The sequence below is a fragment of the Lissotriton vulgaris genome, chromosome 12 (assembly GCF_964263255.1).
Source record: "Lissotriton vulgaris chromosome 12, aLisVul1.2, whole genome shotgun sequence".
Taxonomy (NCBI): domain Eukaryota; kingdom Metazoa; phylum Chordata; class Amphibia; order Caudata; family Salamandridae; genus Lissotriton; species Lissotriton vulgaris.
In genome coordinates this window covers 629,891,150-629,910,794 of record NC_141700.1, presented here as the reverse complement: position 1 = coordinate 629,910,794, position 19,645 = coordinate 629,891,150, and the positions used below count along the sequence as shown (strand labels likewise).

At 44.6% G+C, this 19,645-nt stretch overlaps 1 protein-coding gene across 2 annotated transcripts in view; it reads left to right on the top strand.

Moving 5' to 3' along the window:
* TCF25 (TCF25 ribosome quality control complex subunit) overlaps positions 1–19,645 on the top strand; it is a 486,799-nt gene that overhangs the window by 271,010 nt on the left and 196,144 nt on the right. For both annotated transcript variants that reach the window (XM_086945785.1, XM_086945784.1), the window contains exon 11: positions 15,845–15,950. In XM_086945785.1, coding sequence (XP_086801911.1) covers positions 15,845–15,950 — 106 coding nt within the window. The remainder of the gene's footprint in view (positions 1–15,844; positions 15,951–19,645) is intronic.

Genomic DNA, 19,645 nt, shown 5'->3' with positions numbered 1-19,645 from the left:
CGATTCACTCCAATCCCCTTAGACCCCCCACACTGAACAACAGAATTGCTATCCATAGTAACCTGAGTAAAGTCCCCCTCGCTCTAGAACCCCCTTCCACCCTCGACACACCCCGTCTCAAATGCACTCTCCTCAACTGCAGATCAGCCGCTAGACACTCCTCCGCTATCGCCGATTTCATCCTAAAATTGGATCTTGACTTAATCATCATGACTGAAACATGGCTAACAGAATCTTCTACACCTATAATGGACATTCTGGTTCCCCCCAACTACCACATCACTAGACTTGACAGGTGTCTGGCAATAAAAAAGGTGGCGGAATCGCATGTATATACAGGAGCAACCTCTCGGTCTTGAAAGTAACTTCCCCTTCCCTACCCTCCCCAACCTCCTGTGAATACATCTGCCTCGATATTATCAGTGAGGGCAAACCGATCTGCACTCTTCACGGCGTTTACCACCCACCCGGCGACAACCTTACCTTCTCCCAACAAATCATGGACATGATCTCAACCAACTCCGGGCGACAACTCACACAAATATACCTTGGTGACTTCAACCTCCACTGGAACGATCATAATGATGCGGTGGTAAAAGGTCTGAAGAATTTCCTTAACGCCCTTGACCTCACTCAAATTTGCAACAGTCCAACACACGAGAAAGGCTCTATCCTCGACCTTATCATCTCCAAAGAGGCCTCTATCCAACTCGAATCTATCCAACCCTGTGACTGGTCGGACCATCATATTATCACATTCTTCATCAATGAAAAAGTTAAATTTAACCCTGTTCAATCCGCCAGGCCCAAAGTCTGGAAAAGAGACATTAAAAAACTAAACTCAAACTCTCTGCCCCCCAACAGCTGCAACTTACTACTTCCTCCTACTGGCATTAAGGACGCCCAATCCTTGACTGATCACTATCTTAACACTATGACCTCAATAATTAATGAAGTCGCACCCTTGCAGCTAAAAAAAGCCTCCGCAAAAATTTCCAATCCCTGGTACGACGGGAGTCTCAATGACAATAGACGCGCCATGCGAATGGCAGAGCGCACCTGGAGATCAGCTCCCTCTGCACTGAACCTAAAAACCCTGAAGAAAAAGAGAAATGCCTACTTCAGGAAAATAAAACGCTCAAAATCAGACTTCTTCAGCCGTCAGCTCGACCAAGCCAAAAATCGTCCGAGAAAGCTGTTTGAGCTTATCCGAACACAATCCAAAGAACAACCCCAACCTCTCAACACTATGTGCGAAGCTCCCTCCTGTGAAGACTTCGCCTCTTTCTTCAACCAAAAAACTGACAACATAAAGAATGATCTCCTCATGGACGCAAGCCTCTATCCCAAACCCCACTGCATAGCACCCACTAAACCAAAAAACAATGCCACCTGGTCAACCTTTGCCACCTACACGGAAGAAGAAATTGGCAGACTGCTCAGCACTCTGAAACCATCCAATCACCTCACGGACCTCCTTCCTGCTAGCGCTGTCAAAGTCCTCACCCCGTCGCTCCTTCCACTCTGGACTAAAATCATTAACAGCTCACTTCAACAAGGGACCATTCCTGACTCCCTCAAAGTTGGACAAGTCACACCTTTGCTAAAGAAACCTACAGCCGACCCCTCTGACCTAAACAACTACTGTCCCATTACCAACATTCCAACTCTTGCCAAACTGCTGGAAAAATGCGCACAAATACAATTGACTAAACACATTACTCAGTTTGATCTGCTCAACTCTCATCAATCAGGCTTCCGAGCAAATCACAGTACTGAAACTGCTATGATTCACATAATCGACGACGCCCTCCAAATACTAGATCATAATGATACCTGCCTCCTCATCCTCCTTGATCTCTCCTCCGCATTTGACACCGTCAAACATGAGAATCTACTCGAACTATTAAACACAAGAATGGGCCTATCTGGAACTGTGCTCAAATGGTTCACGTCCTTTCTGCATAACAGGTCGCAGAAATTCAAGAGCAACAACTTGATGTCCGCGCCAAGACCTGTATCGCTAGGCGTACCACAAGGATCCTCCCTATCCCCAACTTTGTTCAACCTAGTTATGGAACCTCTCACCACCTTGCTACAAGAATCCAATGTACACTTCCACATGTATGCTGATGACACCCAACTTTATCTCAAACTACAATCACCCAAAGACATCACGCTCTTGAACTCAACGATCAGAAGCACCCAATCCTGGCTGGCCGCTAATCATCTCAAACTCAATGCCCTTAAAACAGAGTTCCTTCTGATCTCACCTCCCGCGAAGATCACTACCGCACAAATGTGGCTTAAACACCTAACGGCACTCAATGTTCAACCCACCATCGTGGACTCAGCGAAATCTTTGGGCATAACACTTGACACCAATCTCAACATGCAGGAACACATCAACAAAGCAACTAAGGGAGCGAACTACCAAATCAACACCCTTAGGAAACTTAAACCCTTCCTGCCAGCCAAAGACTTCCAAACTGCGGTACAATCACTAGTCATACCTCGAATAGAATACTGCAGCACCGCCCTCTGCGGTCTCCCCCTAGCTACTACGGCACCCATAAGAGCCTCTTTAAACGCCGCAGCGAGACTTATCACTGGATCAAAAAAACACTCACACATTTCCCCTGACTTCAAATCCCTGAACTGGCTGCCTTTTGAAGCCAGAATACACCTGAAAATCGCTTGTTTGACGCACAAGGCTGTCCACCTGAGCTCACCTAGATACCTCGCTCAGAAGCTGACGATTTCTGGAGGCTCCAGAAACACTAGAGGCACAAACAATCTTTTGCTAAAGCCTAAAAGATTCCGCAAGGAAAAAACCTATAAACGCTCTTTCTCAGGAATGGCTCCCAGGATTTGGAACTCGCTCCCCCCTGAAATCAGACTCATCCCCTCTACCATACTTTTCAAGAAAGAAGTAAAAGCGATCCTCATGGCTAAATACACTTGAACCACTACTGGGGATAAACTTCAAAGACTCGATACTCATCTGTACTACTTGTTCGAACCCTTTGCATTTTTGTTTGACTTTGAAATTGACTTACTTGATTGTTTATGATATCACTTCACTGTACTTTTAACACTATTGATGTATCTGTGTATATATGCTCCCCTCCTCTGTAAAGCGCTCTGATATCTGCGAAGATCTTGTTCGCGCTATATAAAACTTTCAAAATAAATAAAAATAAGTAGTAGCATACTGTGGTGGCCTGGAGTAGAGTGGAAAAGCGTAGGCTGGAGTGGCATAGAGTGCAGTGGTATACAGTGTAGTGTTGTAGAGTGCAATAGCGTACAGTGGAGTGGGATAGTGTGGAATAGCGTAGAGTGGCATACAGTGAAGTGGAGTGAGGTACAGTGGAATAGCATACAGCGGAGTGACCTACAGTGGAATGGCGTAGACTGAAATGGTGTGGAGTGGTGTACTGTGCAGTGAGGTACGGTGTAGTGGCATACAGTGGAATAGCGTGGAGTGGGGTAGAATAGAATACAGTAGAGGGGAGTTTTGTAGAATGGAGAGGGTTAGAGTGTAATGGGGTAGATTGTAGTGGTATACAGTGTAATAGCAGAGTGGAATACCGTAGAGCAGCGGTTCTTAACCTTTTGACTTATGTGGACCCCAATTAATCATGTCTGGAACCATGGGACCCCCACTGAATCAATATTGGAATCCTGTGACCCCCACTGAGTCATTACTGGAAGCCGGGGACCCTCGTCTAACCAATTCCAATGATTTGAACCACAAACCAACACACAAAAATACAGAAACAAGCTTTCATTAAACAAGTACTGGCGTTGCCAATAGGTCTCGCAGTAGGAAAGTTGGAGCTATTGGTTTTGTAAATGAAATTTTATATTTATATATCGTTATTGGCATTGTCAATAACAATCTATAAATATAAAATGTCATTTACAAAACCAATAGCTCCAACTTTCCAAATGCGAAACCTATTGGCAACGCCAGTGCTTGTTCATAGTTTAAAGCTTGGCAGTTTCTGTAGCAATACAGGGCATTTTGCGTGTACTTGATCTGTATCACTTTTCCCCCCATAATTGTGAGGCAGCTGTTTCATTTTGCAGCTGCGATAAAATGTGCCCTGGCACACGTGTATAATGCGTGTTGGAGGCAGCAGCATTGGTTATCTGTACCTGCGGCTTACTATTAAGTCAAATGCCTTGAGCGGCTATAAATAGTGCCAAAGGTTGTAGCGTGTTTTTTGGGCCTTTGGGTTATGTTATAGGGGGGCTATGTACTATATTTGATAGCCCCAGCCAACATTTTATGTTGTTGCTGGGGCCCCCTTTTCCAAATTCCAGTGTCTCTGCCTGTTCTCAGAGAGCATTAGAGGAATGCGCTCTTGGAGATAAGCTGATAATTTATGGGTGGGGGATGGCCTTCAACTCTGAAGAATCCCTTGTGCCCGCTTTGAAGTGGAGTGGGGGGTTTTATGGCCCTTCCCTCCATCTGCCGAGACGTGAGCAGCATATGGTGGCCCGCTCTAAGTGTTGTGTCCAGATAATTGCAGCTGTGGCTTCCGTTACTTAATGTTTTGTTGCAGTTTTATATAGAGTGAACTCAACCCAAAGGTATTGGAGCGCCCAACATGAGCACCTTTTACACTACACTAGGTCACTGTGTTATTTTAAAGGCACAGGGAGATTACTTGAATTGCCCAGAGCCACAGGATGTTGAGCCAGCGCCGAGACCCGAACCCGGATCCCTAGTTGCGAAGTGGGCAGCTAGGGAGTAACCACGTCCTCTCCGCATAACTTTTCAGGTTATGCTTTTCTCATGCGCGAGGCATTACTGCGGCAGAACGTTTTAGAGCTAAATGAGAACAATAAAGGACTAAGTGACCTCAAAAATGCCAGGAGCATCACATAAATCATTTCATATGTGTAAGAAAAACTCATTAATAATAAACACCTTACTTAGGCTGTGAATTCGGTGGACACGTTAAACACAGTGACACTTTTATGGTGTTGAGTTTGGCAAACCTGTAATGGGCATCCCATCCCTGACCGCCATGTGCTTCCTGGCTGCTACGCTCACTCATGTCTCTAGCAGGAGCTTGCTCGGGCCTTTGGAGTCTGACGGTGAGGGCTGGGGCTGGGGCGCCCCTTTTCACTGTGCTCAGTGCAGCATCACTGAGGTTGAGTGGGTACAAGCTGCCGGCATGAGCAAATATAGACATGGAATGGCGAAAAGGGCTCAATCAATCATCCAGCAAACTCTGCAATAAAACAAGTGAACCGCGCGTATGGTTTTTTATTTTTACTTTTGAGTTTGTTCGCGTTTCACTTTTCTAGTTATTTTTTATTTTTACAGATTATTATAGAATTATTTTAATGTTCCTTTGGTCTATTACACGCAACATCGAGAGGTAAGGAGGGGGTGAGGGCAGGAAAGCGAGGGAGTGAGTGGAAGGGGAATGTCTAGGGTGGGAGAGCAATAGAGACGAGAGTGAGTAGGTCAATGAGAGCGGTGCGGGAGAGACAAAGAGGTGAAGAGACCGTGTGGGTGACAATGAGTAATAGACAGAGAGGCACAGAAGGGATGCAGGAGAGGAAGCAAGGGTCACAGGAAAAAGAAAGATAATTATGGTGTGTGTGCCAGAAAGTTTAGAGCGAAAGATGCGGGAAGAGAGAGAGCGGAACACAGACGTTGAGAGATTGAGGGGTGACAATGACACAGTGCGTGAGAGACAGAAAGAGGAAACATGAGGATGAGAGAGAGTCTTGAGAAAGAGAATGAGAGAAAGAATCAAGGGGGTAAGAATCCAATGAGATAGAGAACAAGAGAAGCAAATGAAGCAGAGAGGCGACTGAAGGAGAATGAGTGATAGACGGACATGAGGAGAAGAGGAGAGGAGAGAGAGGAGGGAGAAGTGGGCAGAAAAAGAAAGGGAAATAATGAGAGTGTGATAGAGACACATTGACCTAAGTGCAAGAGGTAGGACCTAATGAACGAGAGGATAACATTAAATAAATGCACGCATGGAGACAAAGTGAAAAAATGCGTCACCAACACGTTACCTGATAATGCAGAGCGGCCGGGAAACTGAAAGTACGGCCAAACAGCCATGATTAATTAGGGGAGGAGAAGCCGCAGAGCGCACGCCGGGCGAAGCCCTTTGATGTGCTGTGCGGCCGTTAAAAAAAAAATGCAATTAGGAGGGAGGGAGGCTGATGCGCGTGCTTGTTTGGTCACGTGATTCACGTGAACTCAAACAAAACCGCAGCAAGAAGCCCTTGGTTTGACGAGGATTTTGAGCACTTGAATTCTCGCTCCGCTCAATGCGCTTGCGCTCATTGATAGGTCGCGAGACCTAAAAATGCACAAATGAGGAAATATTTTATTGAATTCACAAATATTTAAAAAATCTAGAGTTTAATTTAAATGTAAAGTTTGGAGCTTCTATAAATTTAATTGATGGCGTCCTTTGTCTATACTATAATCTGTTTGATGCACTTGCTCTCCTTCCATGAATCAATCTGAGGGTAGCAACTTAATATTTAGCCTACAATTTCAAATCTCTTCACATTTATAGAGCGTTTTACATTTTTTAATTTACCTTGCTTTTTATTCGCATATGCTTTATTAATATGTTAATATTATAAGTAGTTGCAGACCCACTGAGTAGGTTAAAAACCACTGACGTAGAGTGTAGTGGTGTAGAGCGGAGTGCTATACTGTGGAGTAGTCTACATTACAGTGGTGTAGTATAGTGCAATGGCCTACTGTTGAGTACATAGAGTGGAATAGCGTAAAGTATAGTGTCATAGAATGGTGTTGCATACAGTTGAATAGCGTAGAGTGGAGGGGCGTACAATGGATTGTACGTGTTGTAGAGTGTAATAGCGTAGAGTGGAGTGGCGTAGAGTGTAATAGCGTACAGTGGAGTGGCATGGAGTGTGGTACGTGAAACAGACGTAGCGTGAAAGTGGGTGAATGAATGTAGCTGTAATGTGGCAGGAATATAGATTATGAGGTGTAATTGGGAATTTTTGGTACTAGGTGTAAATAGTTTAAGTGGTGTTAAAGTTATAAGTGCTAGAATATTTATATATTATGCTATGGTATACCTCGGTAACTTCTCTGTATACTGCGATACATGCCGACGAGAAGGCACTCTCTGGGTAATGATGGTGTTTACAAAACATAAAAGGCAACATGTCCTTTTCAGCACAATTTCGCTGAGTTCTGGGTTAGAGACTTAGATATAGGTAAGTAGTAGGTTTTATTGTTGTTCCCTACCTAAGTACTCCATATTTTGTTTTTAACATATATATAGAAACTCAGCTAACATGCTGCTCCCCATGTGAAAAAGCAATTTGCTTTGCTTCATTGAAGCGAGAGCAGGTTTCCCTGCTCTCGCTTCAATGAAGCAAAGCAGTATGCAATGGCAGGGTGGGAGACGCGAGGGTCCCCCCTGCCATTGCAAACAGCAGTGTCCCGGGGTGCACTGTAGGAGCCGGCCCTGGGGGTGGCGTTCCCCGGGGATATATATATTTTTTTAAAAGCCCGGGGGGGTGGCGGTCCCTGGGGCTGAGGGTGGGCCGTGAGCCCTCGCCATACTTTTGTAAAAGCCCCGGGGGGTGGAGGTTCCTGGGGCTTGGGGGGCCTGAGAGCCCCCCCGCAACAAATTTAAAAGAAGCCCCGGGGGGTGGTGGTCCCAGGGGCTGGGGGGCCTGAGAGCCCCCACACTTAATTTCAAGAAGCCCCGGGGGTGGAGGTCCTCAGGGTTGGGGGGGCCTGAGAGCCCCCAATCAAAGTCAAAAAAGCTTTATTTCGATAAAATGTCATTATCATAAAAGCAAGTTAAAAAGAATTGATAGTTTATAATAAAATTAGTAGTACAAATCCAGTTAATAACAGAGTATAACATTTACTAGAATTAATATTGTTTAAAAAGAAATTAAACAGAGTATTTAAGCTTTCTGGCTCGAATAGCCCAAGCCCAGAATAAAAATTTTGCTAGGGCACAGGCATAGGGTACATAGCTGTCCGAAACAAGTATCCTAATTGCCACATCATGGCTCCTAGTTCCCAGTTGCCGGCACAAGTTCTTCAGCCACGCCCTTCTTGGATTGGCATATTCCTTGCAGACAAATAAGAAATGGGCTAATGTCTCTGGGTGGGCTAAACATGATGGACACAAGTCAGTTTTGTCTGTGCAGGATTTCCATGTTTTGGTGAAAGTATTCAATGGCAGAGTACCCGTTCTAAATTTAAAATACAAGGACCGGGCAAACGGTTTCCCGATTATGTCTAGGTAGGGTTCTCGCCTGGGATGGTCTTTAAACATCAAAAAGTCCTCTGTAAGCCTGCCAATGGATGTGCTGGAATGCCTTTGGGAGCAGATCCAATCCCGATAAAGGTTTTTAAGTACTTGTTTTGGAGGAGAGGTTCTGCTTGCCCAGGAATCCAATAGGCCCAAGTTCGACAATAAGGTTTTCATATCTGTTAGCCATTTGACTCTGGCCCAGTGTGGTGACGCCATTATTTCTTCCAGACCTCTGGCGTAGGCACTAAGTTCCTCTACCCGCCAAATACGGGCCCATAATAGGAGGGGACGAAATTTCGCAATTTCGCCAATCTGAGTACAGCCAAGGTCCATAAATAAGGGTAAAAGTGGGGTGCTTTGAGGGAGGGACATTATTTGTCTACAGAAATTGTTCTCAGATTTTTGTAAAGCTTGAGAAGATGCAAAGCCCCAAAGTTCAGCTCCATAAAGTGCAGAGCTGACACCCTTGGCAGCGTAGATCTCTAGGACTGTTCCTATTGGTTTGAACGAACTGGAACGTTGCTCTCTTAATAGGGCACCTGTGATCCTTTTATGGTTCAGCAGCATCTTATCTAGATGGGGAGTCCAATCCATTTTGTCTGAAATGCGTATCCCTAAATAATCAAATACTTTTACCCTTTCCAGGGACTCGGTGTTTAAAATAGGGGGACGCACTTGCTGTTTAGGGGGATTAAGGACGAGGTATTTTGTTTTATTGGTGTTTATAGCCAAGCCTCGGTCAGTACAAAAGGATTGGAAATTGTCCAAGAGTTTCTGTAGTCCCATTGGGGTTTTGGAGATTAGGAGCGTGTCGTCCGCGTAGAGGAGGGTCGGTATGCGTACCCCCGCCAGGGATGGTTCGTCGGATGGAGATTTAAGTAAGTGCTCAACCACCCCATTGATGTACAAAGAGAAAAGGGTGGGAGCCAGAACACATCCCTGGCGGACCCCTCTCTCGACCGGAATACAGCCCGTTTTCTCCCCTCCAGAGCCCCACCTGATTTGGGCAAAGCTGTCCTGATGGAGCCTAACTAGTAGGGATAGTAAATACTGTGGGAGCCCCATGTTGGCCAGAACCTTCCATAGCAGGTCCCTGGGGACAAGGTCAAAGGCAGTCTTTAAGTCGATAAATGCGAGATAAAGACTGCCCTTGCCTATTACTACCACCTTCCAGTAAATCATCATAAGCCTAAAGGCCTGCTCTATCGTTCCAGTGCCTACTCTGAAACCGGCCTGAAAATCGGTAAGTATTTTGTTTTCATCTACCCAGTTGAGTATCCTGAGTAGGATGACTTTACCGACAACTTTTTGGCTTACGTCTAACAAGCTAATCGGCCTATAATTGGACGGATCATCCCTAGGGCCTTTCTTGTGGATGGGAACCACCTCTGCCCCCTTCCATGACACGGGAATGGGGGCACCCCTACAGATGGCAAGAAGGAGGGAGTGGATTAATTTGCCCCAATTAGCACCATCGGATTTTAGCAGGTCCCCGGGGATGCCATCTGGTCCTGCAGCTTTTTGTGGAATGATGGAGTTAATAGCATATTCTACTTCCTTCAGTGTAAAGTCAGGATCGCTAGGGAGAGGAATATAATCAGTATAAGGAGAGGATTGGACTGACCCTCTTCCAATCATGTCGTTTTGGCAGGAATAAAGTTTGGAAAAATGAGCCTCCCATACCTGGCCCGGAATGCTGCAGGTTACAAGGTCGCTATCCGGTCTGTTTCGTGCCCTTATGGTGTCCCAGAAGGATTTAGAGTCTTTTTTCATACTGGCTTCCTTAAGGGTTAGCCAGTAGGTATCCTCCCACTCCCTTTTAGCTACCTGTAAGGCCTTTTTATGGTCTCTTCTGGCAATTTGGATTAGTGGGGGGGACTTCCCTTTGACTGCCTCTATTAGGCGTGATTTGGCCTTCCTGCATATTGCCGAATACCAATCGTGTTTGCCTTTAGGTTTAGGTTTCTGTTTCCCTGAGGGCAATTGTACCCAAAAGAGATCCCCAATAGTTTTTACGGCAGCTTCAAAAATAGCGGTGGCCTTGTCTGCTGCTATAGTTAGATCAATAGAGCCAATTTCGGCTTGCGTGCCCTTAACCACTTCGTCTATTGTGGATAGTTTGTCGGTGTTGCACATAAACTTACTCCACTTTAGACGCCTGCCACAAGTGGCGACAGTAATCCCCTGTGAGCGGCTAAGAGAGGCTGGCAATACTTCAATGTGCCAAGGATTTTTTAGGGATAAGGAGAGTGGGTTATGGTCGCTCTCTATGGTATTGGTAATAACCATGTCGTTAACATGGCTCCAGAGGCCCCTATCCAGCAGAATATAGTCAATCCGTGTGCATTGACCAACCCTGTTGAATGTGGGAGCACCCAGGAGGTCAGATCGAGTGCGACCATTGGCAGCTCTTAATCCAAACTCCAATGTGAGTGCATTTAGATGGATTGCACTGCGAGTCCAGCGCTTGATGGGTGGGATAGAGAGGGTAGGGATACCCCATCTACTATCCTCTTCTCCTAGATCTGGAATTCCTTCTAGGGGGAGTGGTTCATATGTACAATTAAAATCCCCTGCTACTAGGATGTGTCCAAGTCCACTCTGCTCTCCCAACTGAGCCTCAAGTTCCATCATTGTGGGTGAAATACACCCCAATCTAATTTCAATAAGCCCTGGAGGGTGGCGGTCCCCGGAGCTGCAGGGGGCCGTGAGCCCCGTGTATATTATAATAAAGCCCCAGGGGGTGGTCCCCGGGGCAGTGTGGAAGGGATTGGGCCCCCCACACCTTTTTTTCAGCATGCCCCCGGGATTTCCCCCCCCCCCCCCCCCCCCCCCCCCCGAGGGCTAATTAGCCTTAAAGCGCGCTTCTTTTTTTTTTTTTTTTTTAATCGGCAGGAACCGCACTTCCGGCGCGGATTTTACTGATTTTTAATCAGAAAAAAAAAAATTGGGGGTCCTTGTTGGTCCTTGTTGGACCCCCTGAACAGGCCTAGGGGGTCAGGGTGTTTCTACCCTGCCCCCTTTTCGTGTTTTGCACTTTTTTTATAGGTTTCTTGTGCCTCGGTTCTACCAAGGCAAAAGATGGCTGCCAACACTTCCTGATTTGGAGTGTTGACAGCCAATTAGCATGCAGCTCGTGCACGGCAGGGTCCGCGGATCCTCCGCGGATCCTTCGAGGCCATAGATATATATGTACTTTTAAATTTAATTTTCTCAGGAATTACTGAACGGATTTGCACCAAATAGGCAAAAGGCACGAGTCTGAAAAGAGGACTACAATTTTGACAAATTTGGTGTAATTCCGTTCAGCCGTTCGGGTTGTAGCCGCGATGAACGGTACCTATGGAAAATTGCATGGGGAAAACACGTTTTGGGACCCCCCTTTTTTCTCGGCCCCCGCTTCACGAATCACCCCGAGACTCTCAGGATAGGAGCGGACCGGAGCGCCCCACCAGTTTTGAATATTTTGCGAAGATTCGTCAACCGGCGCCAAGTTATTCCAAATAGAATGTTGCGGATTTCCTATGGAAAATAGGTCCTAACTATATCTACCTACTAGCGACACATGTTGCACCACTTACAGGCAGGGTAGATCTTCTCCTACAATTCTTATGCTTTCTCCTATGTTATATTTTCCCCTGTGTATGCAGCAGAGAGTCCACATTTCTGTGAACAGGTTTCTTATTCTTCTTTCTCAATGGGTATTACTGTTTTGTGTTCCCTTTGTTTCCATGAGTGCCTTTGTCCATTACTAGGGATGTAGCTGCCAACCTAGATTTTCAAGAGAAATAGGAAGAACTACAATTTTTCAATGGTCCGAATCTGGCACAAAATGTAAGACACAGCTCTGACTTTCTTATATGACCAGTTTCTTATGGGTATGTTATGGGTATGTTGATTTATATGAAAGATAACTTTTGTGTACCTACACCAGATCATAGTCTTGTTAGTGCCCAATACCTTATGTGATTGAGAGGAGTCTTACAACCTTTACCCTTAATATAAGAACAACTAACAACCAAAGATGCAACCTGCACTCTTTTTACCATCCACCAGGAGACAGCGCAAAGTTTACAGAGGAACTAATGGAGATCATAACGACCAACTCCAACGACGGCGCTAACAACATATTTCTTGGTGATTTCAACTTACATTGGGAGGACCACAACGACAAACTGGTCAAATCGCTGAAAGACTTCCTTGATGAACTGAACCTTACTCAACTATGCACACAACCCACTCACTCGAAAGGAGCGACGTTAGACTGGATTATCTCACGAAACAAAGAGACATCAATCCTCTCTATAACACCATGCAACTGGTCGGATCATCATGCCATAACATTCGTGATACCTATAATGGTAAAAGGCATGACCAGACAACCCCTCAAGACCAAAAAATGGGTTAGAGACACAAGAGATGCAAACTTAAAGTTACTAGTTGAAAGCTGTGAAAAAGACCTAAAACCGCATAACAACCTGCATAATGTGAACGAGCTGACCGACCACTACATAACAACGGTCGAAAAGATTGTCAACAACACCATGCCCCTAAAACTGAAAAATATCTCGGAGAAGACAAAAAATCCATGGTTTAATGAATCACTAAATGAAGAAAGGCGCAAATTGAGAATGGCCGAAAGAAAATGGAGACAACACCCTTCATCCCCAGAGCTGAAAGCACTCAGAAAAATTAGAAGCCAATATAACAAAAAGATCATCAACTCAAAACAAGAATTCATACGGTCAGAACTGGACAGTGCCAAAAACAGACCACGGAAACTCTTTGAAATCCTAAAGCAACAATCAAACAAACTAGCCAAATCAGTCCATGAGAACTCCAAAACACCGCTAAACTGTGAAGAATTTTCTACATTTTTCACAGAGAAGGCGAAATCGCTAGAAGTAGAGCTCAAAAACGCCGTGGCAAACCTTCCCATAGATCCAATGACTACGAGAGATACTGCTACGACAATGGAGAGTATCATGACAAAAAACGAGGCAAGGTGGGATACGTTCGAACTATATGACCAGCACAGTATCGCCAAAACGCTTTCCGAAATAAAGCCAAACAACCACTACCAAGACCCAGTGCCTGCAAAATGTGTAAAAGAAATCAATCACGTTTTGGTTCCAATATGGACTGAAATTATAAATGCTTCACTATCACAAGGGGTCCTCCCAGACTGCCTGAAAACAGGTCAAGTTGCTCCCATAATCAAAAAACCCTCAGCAGATAGATCAGACCCAAACAACTTTCGCCCAGTGACCAACATCCCGATACTGGCCAAACTAATTGAGAAATGCGTTCAGAACCAACTAAGCCGACACATCACCAAGTTCTCGTTGCTCGATGAATGCCAATCAGGATTCAGAGCAGGGCACAGCACTGAAACAGCGATCCTCCATATTGTCGATGATGCTCTACAGGCACTTGACCAAAACAAAGCATGTCTACTGATTCTCCTAGATCTGTCCTCGGCCTTCGACACGGTAAATCACGAAGCTCTATTGACCAGGTTACGGGACAGGATGGGTCTGTCAGGAACTGTGCTGGAATGGTTTATCTCTTTTCTACAGAACAGAACACAGCGATTCCTGGTCAACCAGTCTATCTCACCTCCATGCCCTATTTCAATTGGAGTCCCTCAAGGATCATCATTATCCCCAGATCTGTTTAACCTCTACGTCGAACCGCTCACAGAAATTCTCCAAAAATCACAGATATCCTATCACATGTATGCAGACGACACGCAAATATACTTAAAGATCTCCTCCCTAAAAGACATGGAGATAATGAACGAGACTCTAAAAATGGCTCTACAATGGCTAACCACCAACCAGCTGAAGTTGAACGCTCACAAAACAGAGTTTCTACTAATCGCACCAGCTAGGAGCCATACGGAAATAAAGGAATGGACGAAAGTAGTGACTGCGCTAAACTGCACCCCAACACTAATCAAGTCAGCGAAATCGCTAGGAATCACTCTTGACGAGAATCTGGACATGAAAGCCCATATCAACTCAATGGCTAAAAATGCCCGGTTCCACCTGAACTACTTAAGGAAATTGAAACCATTCATCTCAGAAGCGGATCTCAAATTAGCAATCCAATCCTTAGTTATCTCGAGGATTGAATACAGCTGCACCACCTTAGCGGGACTACCAAAATTGTCCACAGCGCCATTGAAAGCATGCCTAAACGCGGCGGCAAGAATTATCACCGGATCAAGAAAATACGATCACATATCGCCACACTTGAAAGCTTTAAGCTGGTTACCCTATGAAGCGAGAATCCAAATGAAGATGGCATGTATCACCCATAAAGCGCTACACCACAACACCCCAAGATACCTAGCGAAGAAAATCCAGCTATCGGGAGGCAATCGACCAGCGAGGAGTACTGAGGAATTCCTTACCACGGCCAGCCCTTTTCCACAAGAAAAAAACCTATGACAGAGCGTTCTCAGGATCTGCCCCCAGAATATGGAACTCACTCCCTCCTAACATCAGGAAGATCCAAAATGTGGCATCATTTAAGCGAGAAGTGAAGAGCTTTCTGTTGAAGAAATACACTACCTAGAATAGAACATTCACAATCTGATAATGACCTAACTATCAGACTTGTTTATTCATTTACTTAAGAAAGTAATACACTCACCATTGACTTTCAACGCTAACTGCACACATGATATTGTATATTTATCATCTACCTCATATTTGTTGTCCGTATAATCTGTTGTATATATATGTCTTTCTCATATGCCTTCTATGTTAAGCGCTCTGATACCCACGGGTCTTGTTCGCGCTATACAAAACTTTATAACAATAATAATAATAATAATAAAGGTGGGCACAGGATCTTATTCTCCAGATTCTGATTCTACAATCTATTCGTTTTGATTTTAAGTCCATTTAATTGTGAAAAATCTTCGCATCTGTTTATAACACAACATGGTATCCTCTGTTTCAGGAACAGATATTTTATGAAGTGATGCATCAATTAATGTGATTAAATTATAAGGGTCTTCTGTGCCAGTTAAAGCTAGACGTACTGTGAACCGTATCAAATTGTGTTGTTGAGTATGGTGGTTCTTCATTTCAGTAAATGATGATCCTGGATGGACAGTGAAGGCGAACCAACATGCTAAAATTAATGCAGGGTAGTTCTGAACCAGCAGTGCTGAAGGTTTACCTAAGAGCTTAGGCCAGCAGATTCCTGTTTTTTGATCTCCCAAAATGTATCTCACAAAAAAACATAATTTCTTAGCTTGAGCTTTAAATTAAACCTTAGCTATTAGATGCTGACTTTTAGCATGAGAATTCAGAATTGAAAATACCATGTTTTCTTTGAAGCTGCAATTTTGTGATTTCATTGCAAAATTGTCTATACCGCATTGCTCATACAACACACTCCTGAATCTCGGGGTTTCTGTCGTGTTTAGATAATTAGTTAACCTTTTTTTCTGTTTTAAAATTGTTTTATTTGTAGCATCTGTCATAACTCCCATGGCTTTCTTTTTTTTTTTTTTTTTTTTTTTAAAGCCTAGATCCAGATGATGACCCGCTGTGCTTGCTGCTGATTATAGATTTTCTGTCACTTCGGTCCCGGGAGTACATGTTCCTGATACGGATGTTTCAAGACTGGGAGGTGAGCTTGCAGCATGCTGATCAAACTAGACAGGAGCATATTAAGGATCAATGTGGTTGCTACCCCCCTGGTGGTCTGTCTGACCTATATTGGTGGTATTTTAGAATGTCTGACTTTGCTGTGAGGTATATGGAGGTGACGTATTACCTTAGACTTGGTTGTAATGTGTATAACTATTTTCTTTTTCTTGATCATGTGTGGGCCAAAAAATTCTAGTATGGGCTGTACTTTTGCGTACATATTAGAATTGAGAGTTTCACAGTAAGTACCATACCCTCAGCCACCTACCAGGGAATAATGCCTGGAAAGTACTGGTAAATGCTAAATTCAGTGCTGTAAATTATGAATTCGGAATGATTCGCCACATTTTCAGGGAGAAAATTCAGAATTAGGAGTATATACCTTGCCTGGTAAATACCTCCTTATTTATTTTATTTATTTATTGAATTTCTAGAGCGCGCTATCACCTGACACGCATCCTGGCGCTAGTAACTCCGCATAGCATACATCCGTTGGGATGCATAGCCTCACCCAACAATGTTTGTACTTACCAGGTGTGGTAAATACTTCATCCGCATCCTCCCTACTTGTGATTAGGCTTAAGTGTGTTTACCTGAATCTTTAAAAAAAATGTATTGAACAAGCTCAGAAGGCAATACATTATTAAGCATATGTGCATGTATACGACTAGGTTGATTGATAACAAAAGTTCAGCGTGGAAGGGGTGAAGCAAACACAATCGTCGTAAGAACAAGCACGATTTTGAAGTAACAGTTCTTTCCAAGACCAGTAGATGAGTTACAACAGACACATTATCGTACATTGTAAAATAAATGGAACAATATCGCAGGCCCGAGGCTTCTCTATGCATTTCTGTATCTGCCCCATTGAGACCACATTTTTCCCATTTCTTCACACACACCCTGCTTTTGTATACTACTACATCTGCTCATTGGCACCAATCTAATTCATTCTCCCAGTCTGACACTGACTGGGGGAGGAGCACACTCCAGCACTGGGCGATGTTCTGTTTTGCCACACCCGCCCCCAGTGCCAGCCGGAGTCTAATATGGCTAGGCCAGTCGCCCTCTCCCTTAATCATTAGAAGGAGCCATCGAGACCTCCGTCCCCGCTACCCTTGACATTATTATCATGATTCTTTGCAAGATGAGTTGATCCTGGGGGATTTTCATAAGATGTGGAAAAAGGAGCCCTCTTGCTGGCAACGTAGTTTGTGCCATTTCCCCATTTATGAAGGAGTGTGCACAGGTAGTAAGAGTGGTGTTGTATCTTAAATTGTATCAGCCTGAATCGTGTACGGATTGTGATTTCTCTGGGGCTTTTCAGGGCCTCTCTCCAGTCGTTGTCCTCTATTTTACCTAGGTCATCAACCCAGTCGCAACGAAAAGAAGCCAGGGGGTCTGGTGCATTGTTTATGAGTTTCTGATATATTTTTGACGTCCCGTTTTCCGGGATGGGATCGACCAGCAACCTCTGGTCCAAAGAGGAGTTGTATGGAATGGCCGTTCCTAGTTGTATGTGCCTATGTAGGGCATGTCTAAGTGTTTACCTGAATCTTGTGTCTTGATGGCTTCAATAGTAGGAGTCTTTGTGTTCTTCAAACATTTTTCTTAATATATACACATATCGTTATGCACATATTTTTACCTGAATCTTGTGTCACAATGGCTTCAATAGCAGGAATCTTTGTGTTCTGCAAACAATTGTCTTAATATATACATGTGCTCATGCACATATAATCTGCCTATTTATCTACTTGTGCTACGTGACTGTCTTGATTTGAGAATGTACGCTGTAACTCATCTTACAATTTTCATCATTCAGATAGTCTGCTTCCTGCAGATTCCTCATGTCCTGAATCTCCACCTTACACAAGTCTTAATTTACACGTTTTTCAAGACTCATGTGCCAGAAGGTGGTCACAGACCATTCCTACACTTTCCCAAATATGATGTCATGGTGCTATGTATGGAGCCGCTGGGTGCTCTAACATTGGTTCTTTATTTTCATGCCAGTCGACATGGACCTGATGTGCTCTACTCTGAAGTTTTTTTTGGTTTTTTTACGATTTTCACTGTTTGCATGCACTGCCATTGATATTTCCTCTGACAGCCTTATTTGAACCCACTTTGGTGTCTTCCTTCAAGGATAATGAAAGTGGGGGGTGCAGAAAGGCAACAAAGCAGCTGGGCCACTACAACTGTAGCCATGAACAACCATAAGCCTGACAGAGCAACTAGTAAAATTCATTTACAGGAGAAACCAGCTACTGAGATTAGGAAACAGTACGCTCCCTGAAACTTGTTCGCCCTAAGTTGGCAGAGTATGCCCAGACGTGAGTCCCTTGCTCACTTTGCAACTGGATTCAACCTATCCTCGCTGATGAGGTGTGTTACCCCGGAACCGGTCCCATGATGCTCGTTTCCGGTCCAGGGAAGACCTGGCTTGGCATTTTGGGCTGGACAGTTCCCATGAGGCACAGGGTCAAGACTGACTTGCATATGGCTCGATCTGAACTGGGGTGGCGAAGTGAGCTAAAGAACGATGATGGATTCAACCCAGATCTGTGACTGGGGGTGAGTGTCTGAAAAGTTTCAGAGCTCCGTCCATCATCTCCTTGTGTTTGCTCCGAAAAGAAATGGTGACATTAACAACTAGTCGGGTAAGTCTCTATAAAGCTTGTGTAAAACTGGAGGGATCCAAGCAAGCTCTATGTTGTTGTGAGACTGTGGAGCCCAAGGATCTGGCCACTAAGTTCACCATCTCTAGGCCTAACTTAAGATGCTCTAAAACTATCAGAAACCAATTAAGCAGAGTTACTACTGACAGGATCTGCAAGCAGCAGAACCAACTCCTTTGCAATCTCCTAAAGTGCATGGGAGTAGCAGGCCAACAGGCATGCATTATAGGAGTGTAAACCATAGCACTCGATGAGAACCTTTCTTCCTAATCACATCAAACTGCTGCCACATCACATCCATCCGATGAAGACAGAGGTGGAAAGATAACATAAGCCATGTGATTTAAGGGCAATCGTGATGTAGCTTAGTCGGGAGAGAAAACCATATGCTAAGCAGTAGCGATTCACAGCTGCTGACGAGTTGAGCCTGAGATATCCAAATGCTCTTAATGGGCTCCATCAGCTGGAACTCTTGAGGTCGAGAATGTGAGGTGCAAGAAGAAACATCACCTAGGAGCAGTCCCACTGCTGTGATTGATTCCAGCCGAGGGAACAGCCAACATTTAAGAGACTAACTTTGCATCTGGTGGCAATGGAGATTGTCGGGCCAGGAAGAAGTCAACTAGGTGGTTGAAGCAAATCTGCACAGAGGCAGAGTCTGCAAGTGGAGCAGCATATACCAGGGCCAAGATAGGGCTGATTTGTTGCTCTAATCGTAGTGTTGGTGTGGCATCTAAACTCCTTAGAGCCTGAAGTCGTACCAAAGGGAGTGCGAGGAGGCCTGAGCCTTCAGCAGAGCTTGGGTGAAAGCTGCCACTGAGCTGTTAGTGACTCTGACAGCACAGTGCAATGCCTTAACACAAGCCTGGGCACTGAAGCTGGACTTCTGCCGGGCCTGGCAGGAGCTGCTTCCAAAGGCTGCTTGTACGCCTGAGTCAATGTGCCAACACAAATGAATGACTTGCCTGAGGTCGAGACAGTGCTTAGTATGAGC